The sequence below is a fragment of the Thecamonas trahens genome (assembly GCF_000142905.1).
Source record: "Thecamonas trahens ATCC 50062 unplaced genomic scaffold supercont1.21, whole genome shotgun sequence".
Taxonomy (NCBI): domain Eukaryota; order Apusomonadida; family Apusomonadidae; genus Thecamonas; species Thecamonas trahens.
In genome coordinates, this window is record NW_013657659.1 from 339,915 (window position 1) to 359,532 (window position 19,618).

At 66.7% G+C, this 19,618-nt stretch overlaps 10 protein-coding genes across 10 annotated transcripts in view; 5 read left to right on the plus strand and 5 right to left on the minus strand.

The window, feature by feature from the left end:
- AMSG_05129 (ribonuclease II) overlaps nucleotides 1–1,869 on the minus strand; it is a gene marked incomplete at both ends in the record, with an annotated part of 2,278 nt that extends 409 nt beyond the window's left edge. The window contains one exon of the mRNA XM_013902720.1: nucleotides 68–1,869. Coding sequence (XP_013758174.1) covers nucleotides 68–1,869 — 1,802 coding nt within the window. The remainder of the gene's footprint in view (nucleotides 1–67) is intronic.
- Nucleotides 1,870–2,300: 431 nt separating this feature from the next.
- AMSG_05130 (small subunit ribosomal protein S24e) lies at nucleotides 2,301–2,681 on the minus strand (the record flags this gene model as incomplete). The annotated part of the gene is made up of 1 exon (XM_013902721.1): nucleotides 2,301–2,681. The coding sequence occupies one exon, from the start codon at nucleotides 2,679–2,681 to the stop codon at nucleotides 2,301–2,303; it is 381 nt and encodes a 126-aa protein (XP_013758175.1).
- Nucleotides 2,682–2,989: 308 nt separating this feature from the next.
- On the plus strand, nucleotides 2,990–3,524 carry AMSG_05131 (uncharacterized protein; the record flags this gene model as incomplete). The annotated part of the gene is made up of 2 exons (XM_013902722.1): nucleotides 2,990–3,127; nucleotides 3,171–3,524. 2 exons carry the CDS (start codon nucleotides 2,990–2,992, stop codon nucleotides 3,522–3,524), a joined length of 492 nt encoding a protein of 163 aa, XP_013758176.1.
- Nucleotides 3,525–3,856: 332 nt separating this feature from the next.
- Nucleotides 3,857–5,235, plus strand: AMSG_05132 (proline-rich protein; the record flags this gene model as incomplete). The annotated part of the gene is made up of 2 exons (XM_013902723.1): nucleotides 3,857–4,063; nucleotides 4,326–5,235. The coding sequence occupies 2 exons, from the start codon at nucleotides 3,857–3,859 to the stop codon at nucleotides 5,226–5,228; spliced, it is 1,110 nt and encodes a 369-aa protein (XP_013758177.1). The 3' UTR covers nucleotides 5,229–5,235.
- A 29-nt stretch (nucleotides 5,236–5,264) lies between these two features.
- AMSG_05133 (uncharacterized protein) lies at nucleotides 5,265–6,373 on the plus strand (the record flags this gene model as incomplete). The annotated part of the gene is made up of 4 exons (XM_013902724.1): nucleotides 5,265–5,426; nucleotides 5,462–5,861; nucleotides 5,909–6,270; nucleotides 6,308–6,373. The coding sequence occupies 4 exons, from the start codon at nucleotides 5,265–5,267 to the stop codon at nucleotides 6,371–6,373; spliced, it is 990 nt and encodes a 329-aa protein (XP_013758178.1).
- A 591-nt stretch (nucleotides 6,374–6,964) lies between these two features.
- Nucleotides 6,965–8,546, plus strand: AMSG_05134 (uncharacterized protein). Its single transcript, XM_013902725.1, has 2 exons — nucleotides 6,965–8,158; nucleotides 8,345–8,546. Exons 1-2 carry the CDS (start codon nucleotides 7,001–7,003, stop codon nucleotides 8,513–8,515), a joined length of 1,329 nt encoding a protein of 442 aa, XP_013758179.1. The 5' UTR covers nucleotides 6,965–7,000; the 3' UTR covers nucleotides 8,516–8,546.
- Nucleotides 8,524–13,258, minus strand: AMSG_11854 (uncharacterized protein; the record flags this gene model as incomplete). The annotated part of the gene is made up of 3 exons (XM_013902779.1): nucleotides 8,524–9,161; nucleotides 9,375–11,099; nucleotides 11,641–13,258. 3 exons carry the CDS (start codon nucleotides 13,256–13,258, stop codon nucleotides 8,524–8,526), a joined length of 3,981 nt encoding a protein of 1,326 aa, XP_013758233.1.
- A 281-nt stretch (nucleotides 13,259–13,539) lies between these two features.
- Nucleotides 13,540–15,370, minus strand: AMSG_05137 (citrate transporter; the record flags this gene model as incomplete). The annotated part of the gene is made up of 2 exons (XM_013902726.1): nucleotides 13,540–15,154; nucleotides 15,357–15,370. The coding sequence occupies 2 exons, from the start codon at nucleotides 15,368–15,370 to the stop codon at nucleotides 13,540–13,542; spliced, it is 1,629 nt and encodes a 542-aa protein (XP_013758180.1).
- A 321-nt stretch (nucleotides 15,371–15,691) lies between these two features.
- AMSG_05138 (uncharacterized protein) lies at nucleotides 15,692–17,604 on the plus strand (the record flags this gene model as incomplete). Its single annotated transcript, XM_013902727.1, has 3 exons — nucleotides 15,692–15,732; nucleotides 15,976–16,993; nucleotides 17,080–17,604. The coding sequence occupies 3 exons, from the start codon at nucleotides 15,692–15,694 to the stop codon at nucleotides 17,602–17,604; spliced, it is 1,584 nt and encodes a 527-aa protein (XP_013758181.1).
- AMSG_05139 (uncharacterized protein) lies at nucleotides 17,560–18,763 on the minus strand (the record flags this gene model as incomplete). The annotated part of the gene is made up of 2 exons (XM_013902728.1): nucleotides 17,560–18,460; nucleotides 18,544–18,763. 2 exons carry the CDS (start codon nucleotides 18,761–18,763, stop codon nucleotides 17,601–17,603), a joined length of 1,080 nt encoding a protein of 359 aa, XP_013758182.1. The 3' UTR covers nucleotides 17,560–17,600.
- Between the last annotated feature and the right edge of the window lie 855 nt (nucleotides 18,764–19,618).

Here is a 19,618-nt window from a genome sequence, read left to right on the forward strand (position 1 = left end):
GAGGAGATCCGAGTAGTAAGCCCGCGCGATGACGATGTTCGACCAGTTGGTCTTGTTGGTGTCTTACGCATAGAGCTCGCGGAGCTCCGGCTCGGGGTCTGCAGCCTGCCCAGCCCCGCCGTCGAGCGCACACGGCAGGTTGCGGTGCGCAGCAAGGTCGAGGTAGCGCCGGAGCGGTGACGTGATCGTAGCCGCTCTCCCACCTGGCAGCGGCACACCGGCCGCCGCCGCGTACCCCACCGCAGGCGCGTTTGCCAGGTTCATGCACTCTTGCACCAGCAGCTTGGCAGGCTCCTCGAGCAGCCGGTGCTTGGGAATGTGCCGCCCGCTCGCCCGCGACCGCGCCATCCGCGCCGCCGCCGCCCGTCCGTACAGCGGCAGCAGCGGCTCCGCCCCGTCAAGCAGCGCCTCGTCGGCCTCGCCAAACGACAGCCGCTCCACCGGGCCCACCAGCGACCGCTCGAGCGACGAGCTAGCCACCCTCCCGTTGCGCTCAAGTCGGATCCGCGCCGTCAGCGCATACGTCGCACGCTGAGTCTGGAAGCCGAGCGCCGCGAGCCCGCGCGGCGGCAGCATGTGCTGCGGCGCCCCCGGAAAGTAGCACGACGCAATCCGTGCGTGCGCTGCAGAGTCGAGCACAGACCCGAGCTCGATCGCCGGCAGCGGGTCCGCCACGTGGACGAGGACCTCGCCGCTCGCCGGATCGAGCCCGATGGCGTCGTCCACAATCGACGCCGACGGCGCGTCAATCGCAAGCGCCGGAATGTGTCGGAGGTCGACCCGCGCGCCAAGCTCAACCACTCTCTCCGCTGCCGCTTCCTCCACGGCCTCCGCCGCCGCCTTGACCTCGGCCGGGAACGGTGGAAACGTGTCACGGAGCGCAGCCTCGGCCTCCGAGACCGGCCGCGACGCGTCCGCCGCAAGATGCCCGCACTCGACAAGAAGCTGCCGCGCCGCGCTGGGCTCCTGCGCGAGGCCGAGCGTGCGGAGGATGGACCGCGCCGTGTGCCCCGCTCGCCCGCGCATGAACCCTCCGCCCGCCCCCGACGGTGCCCCGAGCGCATACGTCTCCAGCGCCAAGAGCAGTGGAAGGTCACGCGCCCGCGACCACGCCCGCGGCGTCGCCTTGCGCCGGATCTGTGCCATGCGCTCGCGGACCGTCGCCATGAACCGCTGCGCGTCCGACGTCCGCACCGCCTGCCGCGACCGCGGCGCATACCCGCGCTTGCCCGGCTGCGCAAAGAGCAACGAGTCGATGGCCGCGTCGGTGGCCGCAGCAGCCGCTGCGTCGCGTCCGGGCGCCACCCACTCTCCACCTCCGGCCGCAGCGGCAAGAAGGTCCGGCAGCGCCGCCTGCGACCGCCGCGGCGGCGACTTGTACGGCAGCCCGCGCTTGAAGAACACATCATCGTCCGCGAGGAGTCGGAAGGCGGCGTGGAGATGCACAGCTCTCACCGCCGTGCTCCGCGAGTGCCACAGGATCCGCGCGAGCGCATGCGACCGGAGCCGCGCGTGCTTGTACTGCCCGAGGAGCGCCGTCCAGACCGGCTCGAGCGAGAGCGATCCGGGCGCCGCCGTCGCCAGAAATGAGTCCACCGCACCGGCGTCGCCCGCAAACGCCTCGTGCGACTCTGGCCACGCCTGCGCAGGCCACACGTCCACCACCTGTGACGGATGGATGGTCTCGGTCGCCCCGGACGCCGCTCGCGCCACCAGTGCCGCCTCGCTCGACGTCGGCACCTCGCACAGCGTGCCCGCCCGGAACGCCGCGTGCGAGACATACTCCACCACCGGCAGCGCCTGGGACGACCCAGCACGCGCTAGCGCCGCCACTCCCGGGAGCGTCGTCAGCGTCCATGTCCGAAGCATCCCGCTTCACTCGCTGAGTCGGGTGCCCGTCGAATGAGCGAGGGATGGCTCCGACACCGACGACGGACCCCGATCATGATCGATCGCAGTCGTTATCGATTATGATCGGGGCCGTGGGGGGGGGGGGGCGGAAGGGGGGGGGTGGGGGTGGGGGGGGTGGGGGGGGGGGGGGATGAGGGGAGGCGGGCGGGCGGGGAGACCTCGGGCGGTGGGAGTGTGCGGCTGATCGACTACGCAGGCCGACCACGCCAGCCGATCATGCTGGCTTGGCGCCCAGGGGGGCTGGGCTCGGCTGGGCGACTGACCCCCGCCGACTGGGCTGGCAATTTCTGGTAAAATTGCAGACACAGGACAGGGGGCCAGAACGGGCTGGGCATGGGGAATGCGCCAGGTACGGCGGCAGGGGACAAGGCTGGGGTTTGGGCTTGGGTTTACTTGCGGGCCTTGGCGGTACCGCGGACCTTCTTGAGCTTGTTCTTGAGCTCCTTGCGCTGGCGGCGGGACGACTCGGTGGCGGTGGCGAGGCCGGCACGGATGAGGCGGTACTTGGGCTCAAAGGCGTCGCGGGCCTTGGCGTCGTCGTAGATGAGGGCAAAGCCCTTGGAGCGGCCACCACCGAAGGCAATCTTGAAGCCGAAGAGGATGATGGTCGACGGGTCGGCCACGTTGTACTTCTTGGCGAGCTCCTCACGCAGCTCGGTCTTGGGCACCGACGCCCGCGAAGGATGAATGACGTCCACAACCATCTGGCGACGGCCGAGGAGGGCGTTGGTCAGGAACTTGGACGTGCGCACGGTGCAGGCAGTCGACATAATGTGTGTGTGTTCTGTCTTGACGTTACGTGGAGTGCTGTGTACTACCCTCCAACACTCGGCAGACAAAGTCCTCCCTCGCCTTGAAATTCGCCTCGATCGCCGTCACCCGTCCGCCACCAAAAAGTGAAAAACAAATCGAGCTCGCGCAAATCCCCCCCCCCCCCCCCTCCCCGCCTCCCGCCACTGCCCCGGCACAAACGGCAAAAACCATACCTTCCCTGCCCCGCACCTGCATCGCCTTCCGCCCCCTCCCCCCTCCCCAGCCCCTCCACCCCTCTCCCAACGAGACATTGCAACCGCAGGGGATGGCGGCGACACGGACACCGGCAGCGGACCTGCCAACTCGCCTGCGGCGGGTGCTGAACAACTCGATCCTCGGCCGGAGCAACTCCAAGGAGGGCGCAGAGCTCTGCGCCAAGACCCTCACCACGCTGCTGCGCAACGTATCCGACGATCGTCAAGTACCACCGCGTCCGCCTTCGCCAGAACAAGATCAAGGCTCGTATCGCCGACATTGACGGCGGCGTCGACTACCTTTACCTCGCCGGCTTCCGCCGCGTTGTCGAGGACCACGAGGAGGTCTTGCGCTGGCCGTTCGGCTCACCCGACACCGATGCGCAAGTCCGCCGCGACGCTGTTGCCGTCGTTTCCACCGCCCTCACCATCCTCACCGATCGCATGGCAGCCATTGCCGAGCGCGCTGCCCGCGAGAAGAAGCACGCCGCCAAGGACGCGTCGGCAGCCGAGCTTGAGCGCGCCCGTGTCCTCGCCCTCATCGAGGACGATCGCACCAGGCGCCGCGCCGCCGCCAACCGCCGTCGTCTGCCACTGCGCAAGTAGTAGAGACCATCGCCCGCTGATGAGCAATCCATCCACGCCTTCCGTCTGCACACAGCGCTAGCGTGCCTGCGGAAAATGACCATGCTAGCGTGAAAAATCCATCTCCTCCTTGATCGTGGCCAAGCGCGGCCATGCGCCGGCCAGCGCCCGCCGCCCGACTGGTCCCGCCGCTGAGTCTCGAGCTCGTTGAGCAGCAGGACCGCGAGCCCAGGACGGTTCCACACACACACACCGCACTTCCTCTCCAACTCAGCGACAAGGCATGGGACGGGTGACCGACCTGCGGTGGTTCGAGTGGCTGTACCTGGGCGTCTTCTGGTCCGGCGTCGTCTATGTCTACCGCCGCATCGACGCGGCGTGGAGACTCGGCCCTGGCCGACATCCGCGGCATGGCCTACGAGGACGACGTCTTTGCCCGCATGGCCAACACCTACAGCAAGATCTTCCACTCGCTCTCCTCCCTCGCCTCCATCGCCTTTGGCCTCCTCATCATCTACCTCCTCGCCTCGGCCATGGGCCTCACCGGTGCTCGCGCCTCCGTCCCGACTTTGACGACGACGACGATGACGACGATGACGACAACCGCTCCGCCCGCTACCGCCGCCGCCACTAATCCCCCTCCCCCGCCACCGCTGCCTGCCACTAATCTTACTGCCCGCTGCCGCCGCCCGCCACTAATCCTACTGCCCATCACTACCGCTCATCACCACCGACGCATCTAGGCCTGCCGCCGCATCTAGCCCCCCCCCCCTCCCCCCTCCTCCCCTATCATCCCTCATCGCTTCGCTTCGCATCGCTTAGCTTTGCTCCGCATCGCTTCGCATCGCTTCGCATCGCTCCGCATCACCTCGCATTGCTTCGCCTCGCCTCGCTTCGCATCGCATCGCTTCGCTTCGCTCCGCTTCGCTCCGCTTCGCATCGCATCGCTTCGCGTCGCATCGCCTCCCCTATCTCCGCTTCGCATCGCTTCGCTTCGCTTCGCTTCGCTTCGCTTCGCTTCGCTTCGCTTCGCCTCGCTTCGCCTCGCATCGCATCGCTTCGCTTCGCTTCGCTTCGCTTCGCTTCGCTTCGCTTCGCTTCGCTTCGCTTCGCTTCGCTTCGCTTCGCTTCGCTTCGCTTCGCCTCGCATCGCATCGCTTCGCTTCGCTTCGCTTCGCTTCGCTTCGCTTCGCTTCGCATCGCATCGCTTCGCGTCGCATCGCCTCCCCTATCTCCGCTTCGCATCGCATCGCTTCGCATCGCTTCGCCTCGCATCGCTCCGCATTGCTTCGCCTCGCTTCGCCTCGCATCGCATCGCTTCGCTTCGCTTCGCTTCGCTCCGCATCGCTTCGCATCGCATCGCATCGCATCGCTTCGCTTCGCTCCGCTTCGCTTCGCCTCGCATCGCTTCGCATCGCTTCGCTTCGCTTCGCTTCGCTTCGCTCCGCATTGCTTCGCCTCGCTTCGCATCGCTTCGCATCGCATCGCTTCGCTTCGCTCCGCTTCGCTTCGCCTCGCATCGCTTCGCATCGCTTCGCATCGCTTCGCTTCGCTTCGCTCCGCATTGCTTCGCCTCGCTTCGCCTCGCATCGCTTCGCTCCGCATTGCTTCGCCTCGCTTCGCCTCGCCTCGCTTCGCCTCGCATCGCTTCGCATCGCTTCGCTCCGCTTCGCTTCGCTTCGCTCCGCTTCGCTTCGCTCCGCTCCGCTAAACCCACGCACCTGACACTCCACCCTCCCCCCTCCCCCACCCCCACCCCCCATGGCAGCACCGTCCGACACGCCCACCCTGTTCACCTACTCGGGTACGCTGCGGGTTGTGGTCGTCTCCGGCACAGGCCTGCTGGCGCAGGACGCCAACGGCCTCTCCGACCCCTACGTCAAGGTCACCGCCCTCCCGCCGACGCCTGTGGCATCCTCCGCCGTCGCCCCTCCACTGCGCCGGCCGGGAGCGGGAAGAAGGCCGCCAAGGCCAAGGCAGCGGATGCCATCTTCAAGACGCCCGTCATCAAGAAGACCCTCGAGCCACGGTGGGACGCCGAGGGCTCCATCGCGCTTGCACACGCCGGCAGAGTCCACTTTGAGGTCAAGGACGACGACAAGTTTGGCCACAACGATCCCATGGGCGAGGCCGTACTCCCGCTGCTGGCTCTTGCCCATGGCCGCAAGGTGACCAAGGTCCTCCGCCTGGTCCCGGGCGCCGCCACCGACCTCCCGCCCCGCCTCGGCTCCATCACCGTCTCCCTCCAGCTCGAGTCGGCCGCAGATCTCACCCCTGTCTACGACCTTGATCTCGTCGACGCCCTCGGCAACGACATGGAGCTGGCTGTAGAGCATGGCCTGCCGCTTCCCATCGACGGTGTGCCGTCCTTCTCGCCCTCCTCGCTGACCGCCTGCTCGCCCTAGGCGCCGCCGCCACCGAGGGCATCTTCCGCGTCCCGGGCAATGCCGACCACATCCTGCGCCTCAAGGAGGCCGCAAACTTTGGCAAGCTGCCAGAGATCCTCACCGAGCCGGCCTCGGACGTCGCCTCGGTTGCTGGCGCCTTCAAGCTCTGGTTCCGCGAGCTCCTTGTCCCGCTCGTCCCCGCCTCCTACTACGACGCCGCCCTCGCTGCCACCGATCCGCCCACCGCCCGCGCCCTTGTCGACTCGCTGCCCGAGGCCAACCAGAACATCATCGAGTTCCTCGCCCGCTTCCTCTACACCTTTACCTCGGATCCCGCGAGCGTCGAGGCCACAAAGATGGATGCCAAGAATATGGCCATGGTCTTTGCTCCCTCCTTCCTCCCCGGCCTCCTCACAGACTCGGCCACCATCGGCAAGCTCACGCCTCGCCCCCCTCGCTGCCTTTGGCCCGCCCTCCCCCTGATCGCCCGCCTCCCTCTCCCCCTCAGCCCGCGCTGCATCCGACACTCCAGATACCGTTTCGAGAGGCGCGTCTCGCCGCCATTCTCCTGCAGGCACTGCAGATACGCCCGCATGACCGGCTGGCACTCGCCAAAGTGGTCGAGCGGGAACGAGCCCTTATCCGGCGGCGCCGGCGCAGACGACGTCGTCGCCCGTGACATGTTCATCGTCGCCCGTCGTTCCTGACCGAGCGAGCAGTGCTCCGCGCAACGCAATCTGCCTGGGGTGAGGAGGGGGACGACGTGAGGGGGACTGTGAGCCGGCGACCGACGACGCGTAGCCGACCCGCCGACCCAACCAGCCGACCCAACCAGCCGACCCAACCAGCCGACCCGCCGACCCAACCAGCCGACCCACCGACCCAACCCGCCGACCCAACCCGCCGACCGATCCAATCAGCCACACCACCGATCCAATCAGCCACCCCATCCCCCCCCCCCCTCGCCCCAAAAAGCAACCACCCCTGCATGCACCCAACCCAATTCGCCCGAAGCCCCCAACCACCCCACCCCACCCCCCTACCCCACCCCACCCCACCCCACCCCACCCCACCCCACCCCCCCACACACACCCCACACACCTACACACTATGGACTTTCTGCAAGTCCACTTTGTCGACGGCTCGCACAAGACCTTGCGTGTCGAGCCAGAGACCACCGTGGCAGAGCTGGTCGCCGCCACCGCAGACAAGCTAGACCTCCGCGCCACGCACCTGTTCGCCTTCTGGGCTGTCTCGCCCGTCCTCGAGCTCTGCCTCTCGCCCGACGAGACCATCGCCACCGTCCGCGACTCGTGGCTCGACACAGAGCGCAAGTACCTCGGCAAGCCGCGCAAGATCAAGGACCCCGACGAGCCCATCGTCTCGTTTGTCTTCAAGCGCCAACGCCTCATCCCAAAGGCCGCAGAGAAGTCGGTCGACGATCCCACAGCCATCCATCTCCTCTACCGCCAGGGCATCTACGAGGTCGTCAACTCCATCACCGTCACCTCGGTCCGCGAGACCATCAAGCTTGCAGGCATGCAGATGCAGGCCGACTTTGGCGACCACAACGAGGCCACTCACACCCCGGGCTTCCTCACCTCGCGCCTCCCGGCCTTTATCCCGCGCCACCTGCTCGAGGACAAAAAGCTGAAGAAGCGCAACTGGGAGCTCGACGTTCTTGAGGCCCACAAGGCCTTTGCTGGCCAGGACCGCACTCAGATCAAGCTCGACTACCTCGCCATCGTCCGCAAGTTTCCCTCGTACGGCTCCTCCTACTTTCCCGTCGACATCAAGAAGGCCAAGCGTGCTCCTGTCAAGCTCCCCAAGCACGACGTCCTGCTCGGCGTCAACGAGGCCGGCGTCCACTTGCACAACAAGAAGCAGCACAAAGACTCGGTCTTCATCGGCCTCCGCGAGCTCGCCTCCTGGGACTCGACAGACACCCTCCTCACTATCAACGTCAAGCCGGCCTCCTCCGCAGGCGCACGCGCCAAGAAGGACTCGGGCCCTCTTTACATCCTCACCACACGCCAGGCTCCGCTCATCGACTCGCTCCTCACAACCGCCACAGACAGATACAACAACGCCGTCGCAAGCTACCTCGACGGCGGCTCAAAGCCCAAGACCAAGCACCCCGACTCCGACTCTGACTCCAACTCCAAGCAGCAGCCTCTGCCCGCAGACCTCCCTGCCGCATCCACCGCTGCCACCGCTGCCACCGCTGCCACCGCTGCCACCGCTGCCACCGCTGCTGCCGTTGACCCCGTCACTCCATCCGCAGACGACCCTGCTCCGTCCGCACCTTCATCTCCATCTCCATCCCCGTCCGCATCTTCCTCGGACTCGGACTCAGACTCGGACTCGGACTCGGCCCCGGCCCCGGCCCCGGCCCCGGCCCCGGCCCCGGCCCCAACCCCGGCCGCGGACCCGGCCCCTGCTCCTGTCGAGCAGGAGCCGGCACACGACCTCGACGCTGCCGCTCAAAACCCAGTCTCGCCGGCTCCTACTCCCGCTGCCGCTGCATCTGCCTCCCAAGACGAACGCGCCGCAAAGATTGCCCAGCTCAACGCCCTCTGCGACTCGATGGCAGGTTCCATCCTCGACGAGCTCGACGGCTGGTAGCTCTCCGCTCACGTAAACGCCTGAAACTGCATCCAGTTTGCCGCCACATACCGCTCCACCGCAGTCTCGTCGTCGAGCCCGTCGTCGTCGTCGTCGTCCGCCTCGCCGCTCCGCGCCGCTGCCGCAAACCCGGCCCTCAGTCCGCCCTTGGCCGCCGCAAACCGCGCCTCGGACGCCGCACTCCTGTACTTGGCCAGCACACGCTCCACAAGCGCAACAGACCGCTCCGCGTCCACGTCAACAAGCTCGCCCAGCGACCCAAGAATAACTGCGCCCGCGTCAGCCGTGAGCGTCGTCAGCAATCCGTCCACCGCTTTCGGCGCAATGCTCACTATCTCGTGGTGCGCAAGCGAAAGGTCGAGCAGCAGGTGCAGTGCCCAAGGCCGTGGCTGCCACGCCGTGTCATCCACACCCAGCACCTCGTCGCGCTCCTCAAGCCCTCGCATCTGCGCGTGCACAAGCCGGCAGTACTCGCGCGCAAGAAGCTCAGAGAGCACACGCGCAGCGCCCACACCGAGCGCTGCAACCTCGCTACCCGCATCGTCGTCCCACGGAAAGTGCGAGAGCACAGCTGCAGCACTCTCCGCCAGGTACCCGTCCGCGCACGCCTCCACCGTCGCCAGCGCCATCAGCAGCCGCGCACGACCTACACCGCACTTGTCCCTCACAATCTCTCTCTCGCCTACCCTGCTCCCGTCGCCGCCGCTCGAGCTCGCCCGACGATGCCCGCCCACACGGTTCCGGCTCCGGCTCCGGCTCCGCGAGTGCCCGCGCCTTGCAAGCCGCGGACTGCCGGCCTCCGCCCGCCGCCCGCCCACCTCGCTCTCGCCAACACCGCCAAACACGTGACCGTGCACACCGTCGAGCACAAGCGCCAGCGCCTCGCTCACCGCCCCCCGCAGCATCGCCTTGAGCTCCGCGTCCGGCGGAACAACAGCCGCCAGTCGCGAAAAGCCCTCCACAAGCACTGCTCGCGCGTCCGCAACAAGCGCAAGCAGTCGCACGTCATCGTCAGGCGCAAGCTGCCACGCCCGCGCCGGGTCGCTCACAACCTGCCGCACCCGTCCCTTGATCTCGCCGCACGTTTTGCGGACAACAAACCGCGTCACACGGTCAAGCACTGCAAGGAGCGGCGCAAGCGTTCCCGAGGACACCCCATCCGCAAGCAGCCCCGAGTACGCCCCGGCCACAAGCTGGATCCCACCGTGCATAAACGGCCGCAACTCCTTCCGCCGCGTCGTCCGCACACGGAGCTCCTGAAGGAACGGGAGCTTGCCAACGCCCCCACGCCCCGCTCCCGTCCCGCCTTGTAAACTTGCTGACGAGTTGGCCGGGGACAGCGCCCCATCAGGCGTCGCAGGCACACACTCGCCGCGCGAGAGCGCAGACGGCACAACAACAGACGGGAAGAACGCCTCCGTGAGCGCATCCGCAAGTCCCCCCACAACGCGTTCCATCTCAGCCTCCACCACCCTGCTGGCCTCCTCGCTGCCCTCGCTCCCGCCCTCGCCACACTCGCCAGCCTCCACTCCCTCAAGCCGCGCCCGCGACCGCTCGCGCGCCGCAGCCTCCGCCACAAACGACGGGTCCGTCGTGAGCGCACAGAGCGCCGCAAACGATGGAAGAGCCTCGCGCATAAGTCTGGTGATGCGCCGCACAAGTCCAAGTCGCCCGCTGTCGTCATGGCCCGCAGCCTGCTGCCCACTCTCCAGCTCCTCCATCACTCGGCCAGACACAACCTTGACCGCAAGCACCAATGGATTCTGCCGAGCGTCCAGCCGCAGCAGCGTCGAAATCAGCCGCGCTTGCTCACCAGCCCCCACCCTCCGCCCCGCAAGCTGTTTGCCAAGCTTCTCGCACACCGAGTCGCGTATCCGAAGCACTTGCTTGAGGATGCGAACAAAGAACGACGAGCTCAGCTGCCCGGCGCTAGCCCCGCGGACCATCTTGCCGTACTCGGCCACAACAAGCTCATAATGCTGCGCCGCTGCCGCCTTTGCCATCCGCGCCGGCACACGCAGCACCGCCGCGTGCTTGGCCAGCACAGCCTGCAGCTCCTTGCGCGCCGCAATGTTGTCCGCCCGCTCCAGCACCTCGTCCAGCGCCCCGCCCAGCCCCGCCTCGAGCCGCACGTACGCCTCCTCCACCGCTCGCGTCGGCAACTCGCCGCCCGCTCCCTCCACATCCACCCGCATCGCCGCTGCCAGCGCATCCACAGACGCCCGGCACGCCACAAACCGTCCAAAGTTGTCCTTCACCAGCGCCTGTAGATGCGCCGTCTGCTCTTCCAGCGAGTCGCGGAACGAGAGCGCCACCGTCTCCAACTGTGCCTGGCTCGACCGCCCATGGTGCGCCGCCAGATACGCCGCTGCCACAAACTCGCTCGAGCCCAGGTCCACCGGTCCTCCGCCACCATGCTCGCTGCTGCCGCCCTGTCGCAGCCCGCCGCTCCCGCCGCTTCCACCCGCCCTGCCCCCGCCCCCGCCCACCACTCCGCCACTCCGCCGCTGTCTCGCCGGAGCAAGCACCCCCGCCGGCACCTCGGCCCATGACACCGGGCACTCACTCGTCCGCATCACCCAAACTCCGCCGGAGACGTGTGGTCGGCCTGTGTGGTGGTGGCGGTGGCGCCTGGGACAGTCCCACATCGCTATTCGCCACCCACCACGCTCGATCGCTCGCTCGCCACGCCCGCGAGGGCCCAGACTGGGAAAGGGCGCAATCCGAGTGTGAAAAGAAGTGGAACAGATGGGACACCACGTGGGAAAAAAGGCAGAGTCGCGGTGGATGCGGGTGTATAGCAGGCCTTGTCGATCTGACCGTCAGACGCGTTGGTGTGTGCGCGTGTGCAGTGAGGCTGGGCACAGACGACGCACGCCGTGTAATCAGAGTCGCGGTGGATGCGGGTGTATAGCAGGCCTTGTCGATCTGACCGTCAGACGCGTTGGTGTGTGCGCGTGTGCAGTGAGGCTGGGCACAGACGACGCACGCCGTGTAATTGCGCGAGACATGGCGGACAAGACAACGTGGCCAACTCGGTCGGGGCCCACCCGCCGCCGGCGACGATCAGTGTGACGTGCTTCATCAGAGCAGGCTAGGCGACCAAACGAGCGCATCGCGTTTACTGGCGATGAGCTGGGCAACCGCCGCCTGCCCAGCCGTGCACGAAGCGATGGCGGTGGTGAGGAGTTCGGAGGTGAGGCTTGTGGCGGGTGTATGCTCGAGAATGGCCGAGACGACGTCAAGCGCATCATCGTCACGCGCGAGCTCAAAGACCTGGAGCAGGAGAGCGGGCTCGCTCGGCGGCGCGAGGTCAAGGAGGTCGCCGGTGAGGTCAGCGCGGCGGGCGCCAGCAGCGATTCGGAGCGCGGCGTAGTGGTTGATGCTGAGGTCGACGTCAGATCGTTCGACAAGAAGCTCCAGCATGTCGACGTGGCCAAACGCAGCAGCTGTTCGCAGCGCAAGGTTATCGTTGGCGCCGGCGTCAACGTCCGGATGGTTCAGTAGGAGCTGCGCAATGACTCGCCGCGCGCTGCGAAACGCCAAGCGAAGTGCTTCGTTGCCAGCCGCCCCCGGATCGACCCGCACATCAGCCAGCAGCCGCTCCACTACCGACGCGTGGCCATGCTTGACTGCAGCAAAGAGTGCGGCGTTGTTGGCCGCGCCCGGGTCAACGAGCGGATGCGCCAGGAGCAGGTCGACGACCTCGCGCTGGCCGTTCTTGGCCGCCAGCCTGATCGGAGACTGCAGGTTCGCCGTGACGTCGACGTCGTCGCAGGTGAGAAGGAACGCGATTGTGGACACGTGGCCGCCAGCGGCTGCCTCTGACAGCGCGTTCGAGCTGCACGCTCCGGCACTCACGCCAGGGTACGTCAGCAGCTGCTTAACAATCGCCAGCTGCCCAGCGCCAGCCGCTGCCCGCAGCGCGTGGCAGCGTGAAGCTCCAGGATCAAACCGTGAATCTTCCGCAAGCCGCGCTACAAGCTTAACATCGCCGCTGCGCGCCGCCACACCAAGCAGGATCGCTCCTTGCCGCGGCCCGTCGACTATAAGCTCCGGATGCGCGAGCAGGGCGTCCACAAACCGGCCTCGCTTGTGTTCCAGTGCTTCCCGCAGCGCGCGATTGCCGTTGACCGACGGCTCCATCCGCGGATGGTTGAGGAGGAGCGGGAGGCAGCACGAGGCGTCGCCTACAATCGCCATCCACAGCAGCTGCCCGAGGTGCGCTGGAGTCATCCTCGTGTTGATGGCCGGCAGATCGAGCAAGTAGCCGACCACAGCGGGTGCATCATGAACAGTTGCTGTCGCCAGCGGATGCCCGCGCTCAAGGTGGAACGCTTGCGCCTCTTGGTCGACCGCCTCCATCAACACCGAGACAACATCGAGCGCGACGTCCTCGGCGACAGATGCAATGGCCACGTTCATGACCTCGATGGCGTCGTCTGCCGACGGCCGCACGAGCGGAAACTCATCCAAAACCATCGCCAGCGTCTGCGGCGACGCCGCGAGACGACCCAGCTCGACCACAAAGCCCTCAAAGCTGACATCGACAGCAGCTTGAGCGAGGAGCCGGACGAGCGCAGCGCCGTCAGGCGCATCAAGGGTGCAACCGCCCGAGAGCGGCAGGAGCGTGAGCGCACCTCCCAGCTCGATCGCTGTCAGCGGCGCCGCCGCGGCCAGTGCCTTGCGGGCAGCCGCCAGGTAGCCAGCCGCTAGGCATGCAGAGACGCCGGCCAGCGCCATGCAGCAGGTACGGCTGTAGTCGTCGCCGAGAACAGCGGCGTGCAGGGCGCGACAGGAGCATGCGAGGGCGACAACGTCGTGGGGGGAGAGGATGCAAGTGTCGAATGCGATGCGGTGGACGAGCTCGGTGGGGAGGGTGGCGATGGATGGGGGGGGCATGTGGTAGAAGAGTGTGCGTGTTCGTGTTCATCATCAGGTCCAGCCGCCACGCGCTATGGCAGCTACCGGGTACAACGGGTATTGCGGGCGCGCCGAGGCCAAAACTCGAGACCGGAGACGGATCACCAGAAGAAGATAAACGACATAATGATGAGCGAGGGGACGAGGAGGAGGACGGCCCAGACAATATACATGAGGAACGAGGGCATGCGGATGCCGCGGTCCTCGACAATCGACTTGACGAGGAGGTTGGGTGCGTTGCCGACGAGCGTGCCTGCGCCCATAAAGACCGAGCCGCACGAGATGGCGAGGAGGGTCGTGGTGAGGGTGTGCATGAGGACGTCGGCGTCGCCGCCAGCGACGTTGAAGAAGATCACAAAGGTCGGCGCGTTGTCCAGAAAGGCGGAGAGGACGCCGGTGAACCAAAAGTAGCGCATGTTGTGCGGCTCGTGGTTCTCAGTCACGGCCTCGACAATGAACGAGAGCTCGCCGCGCGTTCCGGCCTCGAGGATGGCCACGGCCGGGATGATCGTGATAAAAATGGCGAGGAAGAGCTTGGCGACTTCTACGATGGGGAACCACGAGAAGCCGTTGAGGATGCGGGTCGAGGCCGGCGTGATGAGGACCGAGACAATGCCGATCGAGATGAGGACAACGTCGCGGACCACGTCTTCAGCGTCCATGCGGACGTCATGGACCGTAAACACGTGCGGGTTCTCGATCTCCCACAGGCCGGTGAGGAGAATGGTGAGCGGAACGAGAAGAACAAGCGGGATGTTGCGCCAGCCGTCGATCGATGCCGCCACCCGCGTGAGGATCGGGACGTTCGACCAGTCGCCGGTCGCCGCCGCGGTGCGGACTGACGGCGGCATGTGGGCAAAGCCTTCGTCGAGCGCAACATCGCCGACGTCGTCGTCCGAGTCCGGATCGTGATCAAGCGCCACCGCGTCCGTCGGAGCGCCCATCAGAGGGGTCTCCTCGGTGCGGCCGCCGGTCCCACGCTCAGCTGCGAGCGGCTTGCGCGCCTCCGTCCCGCCTGCCCGGTTCCACGGCGCCAGTGAAAGGTCCTCCTTGCGGAAGTAGTAGTAACAGTCCATGGCGAAAAAACCCGGCAGGAGCAGCGCCACAAGCGTCGCCATCGGCTTGATCATGTGGGTGGTGAACCAGAGAAAGTCGACGCCCTTGAGAAAGCCGAGGAAGAGCGGCGGGTCGCCGAGCGGCGAGAGCGAGCCGCCGATGTTGGCCACGAGAAAGATAAAGTAGACAAATATGTGTGTCTTGTGACTACGCCACTCATTGCCGCGCATGAGCGGCCGGACGAGCAGGAGGCTCGCGCCGGTGGTGCCGATGATGCTGGCGATCGAGGTCCCGAACAGCAGAATCGCAGCGTTTTGCCACGGAGTGCCCGACAGCGGCACGGCATTGGTGATGCGGATGCCCCCGGCCGTGACAAAGAGGGCGAAGATGATGGCGATGAACGGGATGTACTCGTGGAGGAGGGCGGCGAGGACCTCGGTGACCACTGCCGACGTGTCCTCAAACACCATCATGGGCAGGAGCATGGCTGCGGCATGGCCAGCCGCAATGCCTCCATAGTGCTTGTGCCACACATGCGGCGCAAGGAGCGGCAGGAGCGAGATCGAGAGCAGCAGCGAGAAGAATGGGATAGACCACGCCAGCGAGAGCGACGCTCCGTCCAGGTGGTCTCCCGTCGGCAAGTCAGCGTCGGTGAGCAGGCTGCGCATGGTAGGGTAGGGCATGGTGGGTAGGGGAGGGTAGGTGGTGGTGGTGGGCAGGGGTGGAGTGGTGCGTGATGATGATATGTGTATGTATGTATGTATGTATGTATGTGAGTGTGCGTATCTGTGTGTCTGGTGGTGGCGGCGGGATGGTCTGCGTGCGGTCACGTGCGAGGGCGGGGGGCGGGCGGGCCCGGGACTTTAGCGGGGTCATTGGGGGGGGGGGTGGGGGGGGGGGGGGGCCATCGGAGGGGGGTGCCATCGGGGTGGGAAGGGGGTGTCATCCGGGCGGGGGGGGAGCACCGGAGGGGGGTACCATCGGGGTGCCATCGGTATAGGAAGTGTATGTAACGGTGTCTGGGGAGATTGCTATGAGCGGCGGAAGGACAGCGATGGCCGTCATGGCCGTGATGGCTGTGATGGCCGCATGCAGCGGGGCTGGCAGTCGGGCTCGCGAGCAATGTACATCTCTTGAGTCGCACCCGTCTCTCTCTCTATCTCTCTATCTATCTCCCTCCCCTCCTTCTGGGCAAACATGTCTGCCGAGTCGGAATGGGCTGTGGTGGCCAAGCGCAAGTCCGTGCCTGCTGCTGAGCGTCCGCAGCGGGGACGTGGTCAGACTCGCCGCGGCAAGCGCAGCGGAGGGCGAGGCGGAGGGCGAGGCGGAGGGCGAGGCGGAGGGCGAGGCGGAGGGCGAGGCAGAGGGCGAGGCAGAGGACGAGGGGGAGGACGAGGGGGAGGGGGAGGGCGAGGGCGAGGGCGAGGGCGAGGGCGAGGACGCGGGCGAGGTGGCCCTGATGGCGACCGCCGTGGGAACAGTCCTGACTTTGTGCTCTCAGATGCGGCGTTTCCTCCGCCGTCAGCGGTGCGCAAGCCGCAGGACAAATCGCCGGCGGCGCGCAAGCTGCAGGGCGAACCGTCGGCTTGGAGCCAGCCGCCTCCGCAGCGATCGCAGCCGGATCAGCCGAGCAAGGCTTCGCCCAACCGTGCGGTGGCCACCAACGCGTGGGGCCTCCCGGCTGTGCAGCCGGCAGCGGCGGCCGGAGGAGACGACGGAAGCGGGAAAAAGAAGCGGAAGCGGCGTCCGCGCCGGAGAAACAAGACCAGCGGCGGCGGCGGCGGCGGGAGCAGCGGGAGCGGAGTGGCAGAGGCCCGGCGCCGGCCAGCGCCGGGCCCGGGCCAGATATCGCTGATGGACTTTAAGATCACCAAGCGCGTTGGTCAGCGAGTCCGCAAGCAGATGGGCATCCGCCAAAAGCTGGCCGAGTCCAAGCGCAAGGCGCGCCAGGCCCGATCGGCGGCGGCGGCGCCGACCTCGTTCACCGCCAAGTCGCAGACCCGCGGCAAAGTCCGCCGCCGCAAGAAGCGGCTCTCCACTTTGAAGAAGGTCGTCAACTCGGAGCGCGCCCGTCTACTGGAGGCCCTGCGGGCTGCCGCCGCCGAGAATGGTCCCGATGCAGACCCCGACGTCGGCCCTGATGAGAAAGCGGATGCGGTAGATTCAGATCCCGATGCTGGCCTTGAATGGGTCAAGCCGCTGCTCGAGATCGAAGCTTTCGCCCAGCTCCTCGCCGAGCTCGAAGGCTCCAGCTCTGGCTCCGACGCGGGCTCTGACGCAGGCTCAAACGCGGGCTCTGACCCAGACTCTGGCGACGAGACCGGCCTGGCCAACGAGCTCGAGGACGCCATCGCTACCGAGCTGGAGACCGGGCTGGAAGCTGCCCAGGTGGCGCGCATGGCCGACGGCGCCTCGTCGGAGCTCGCTGAAGAGCTCGAGGAGGCCGCGCGCGCCGAGTCTGAGGCGCTGCGCATGTTCCTGGCACGGCTGCTGCCGCGGGTGAGCGACGCCAAGGGCAAGGCCAAGGCCAAGGGGAAGGGCAAAGGCGAGGCCGGGGCGCAAGCGTGGAACGCGGAATCGGACAGGCGCTGCAGCTTGCGCACGTGGCGGTCGCCAAGAGCCCGGCGCTCGCGCAAGTGCTTCCGGACAACCACCGCGAATATGTGGACCAGCTTGTGCCACCCGAGCTCAACCGGCTAATCCCGCCCATGCTCAAGGAGCTGTCGCGGCTGCAGGAGCGGGCCCGCGTCCTCAATCCGACCAAGGCCAAGCGGCGGCTGGTGACCGGGCTGCGCGAGGTGGTCAAGTTTGTCAAGGTCGGGACCGCCAAGGCCGTCATTGTCGCGCCCGACATCGAAAAGGTCGAAGCCGACGGTGGGCTGGACGACAAGATCGCCTTTATTCGCACCAGGGCCGCCGAGCTCGGCATCCCGCTGGTGTACGCGCTCTCGCGCAACAGGCTCGGACGGGCCATGGGCCGCAAGCTCAAGATCTCCGTCGCCGCCATTCTGTTTTACGACGGCGTCAACACCGAGTTCAACCGCATGGTCGAGCTCGCCGACGAGGGGCGCGCAGCCTTCGACGCTGCTCTGGCCGCCGCCGAGTCCTAAAGCAGCGCCTGGCTCTTGGTCTTGTCGGTCCGGAGCAGGACCGGGAGGTGCTTGCGCAGCGCGTCTGGCTCAAACGCAGCCGACGCAAGCCGCGCCGCCACTTGGGCCAGCGATGCCTTGGAGTGCTTCTGCCGCAGCGGCTGAGGCACTCTCCGCATCTCAGACATAACCGAATCGGTCTCGCCGCCATCGTCGCCGGCCCCGCTGTCGATCCGAGTCGACGGATTCCATCCTGGGCCGCGGGTCTCCGACGCCGTCGCTGACTTGTCGTCCGAGACCCAGGTCAGCGCGCTGCTCACTCCTGCCGACGTGAGCAGCGAGCGCTGGCTGACAACCGGCACCGCGTTGGCCTTGCACGGCTCGTCGTCGGCCTCGCTCGACTCGCTCCCCTCGCCTGCCGATCCAGGCTCACTGGCAGGTCCCGACTCGTCCGCCTCGGGATGCTCCGCTGTGTACGCTGCCCGCGTCTTGAGCTGTTCGATGCCGGCCTTGATGTCGAGCTCTCCCATGTAGCGGTCGTAGTCTAGCGCGTCTGCAAACGAGAGCAAGTCGTCCACCGCCTCGTCGTCGTCCAGTTCCAGCTCACCATCGCTCGCCACGCCGTTGTCACCATCTACAGGCTCTGACACCTGATCGGCCGCATGCTCGGGCGCCTGGTCAGCCTCCTTCTCCTCCTCCCCCTCCTCCTCGCGGCCTGTAATCGCCATCCGCTTCGCATGTTCGCGCTGCTTGAACCGTGCCCTCCGAATCGCCTCCTCCTTCTCCTGCACTTCAGCCTTTCCCTCTGCCTCCTTGCGATACTTTCCCAGTGCTGCCAGCCATCGCTTGTGCCGATCCAGCGCAGACTCTACCTTGGCTGTCCCCCGCGTCACCTCCCGCCCTGCATGAGTCTCCTCGTCGCCCCCCCCCCCCCCGTCTTCGCCCCCGCTCCCAACCTACGTCGCGACTTGCGGATCTCCTCGCACAGGGCAACTCTGCGGACAAAGGCCAGGTCACGGATGCCCAGGTTGGTCACTGCCGGAGCGGGGCGCCAGCCATTGGCCCGCCCTCCGCTTGCTTGCCGCAGCCCGCCGTGTCCACCCGCAGCTGTCCGTCCTCCGCCTGCCCGCCCTGCCGGAGGCGGCGAGGTCAGCACCACACCTCGTAGCACCCCGTCCATACCGCGCACAAGTTGAGTACAAGTGGTGGATGGGCAGTGGAGGAAGTGAGGTGTGTGTGGTGGTCGGGCTTCGCATCGTCGTCGTCGCCGCCGTGGTACCTGGCTGGTCCGGTCCGTACCTGGTCCGGGCATCGGGCCGCCAGCTTCATCGGGCCAACGATCACAGGCATCGCCATCTTGTCCATGGATGGCACACAGGTATGGTGTTGCAGATGGTCATCGGAGACTGCGATTCATGTGTCGAGGGGGATGTGACTCGAGGGGAATGTGTGGCGATACGCGGAGCTTGAGCACCGCGCCCGGCCTCCCAGCTGGATCCAATCAGCTTTCTCCGTCCGCCGCATCAGATCATGGCATCGTGTCTGATCCGTGGCGGAAGTGGTGGTGGTGGTGCTTCTGTGTGGCCAGCCATCGTGGCAGACTGCCGTTTCCCCAACAAGCCAAGAAGCCGAGAAGCCACCGTTTGTCCGGTCACACGCCAACGCCTCACCAACGTCTGCCTGACCCCTAACTCCCTCCCCCTCTCACCTGCACACCACACCTCTCTTGCTCATTGGTACACCCCCTCCCCTCCTCCCTTATATGAATGCTCTCTCTCCCCCGCTACCACCACGGCTACCTGTTGCTGTGGGTGTACTCGCTGCGTAGGCCCTGAGACCGATGCCCTTACTGCGGCTGGTCACGCCACCTAGTCAGCCCCTCCGCCACCCCCTCCCCTCCCCCCTCCCCCCCCCTCCCCCCGCCACGACCGACACAGTAGGGAATCAGTCCCGGTCCCCGAGACTTCCACACTGGGCATGAGATACCAATATACCTACCTACCTGCAGTACAACAGAAAAAAGCGGTCGTATTCC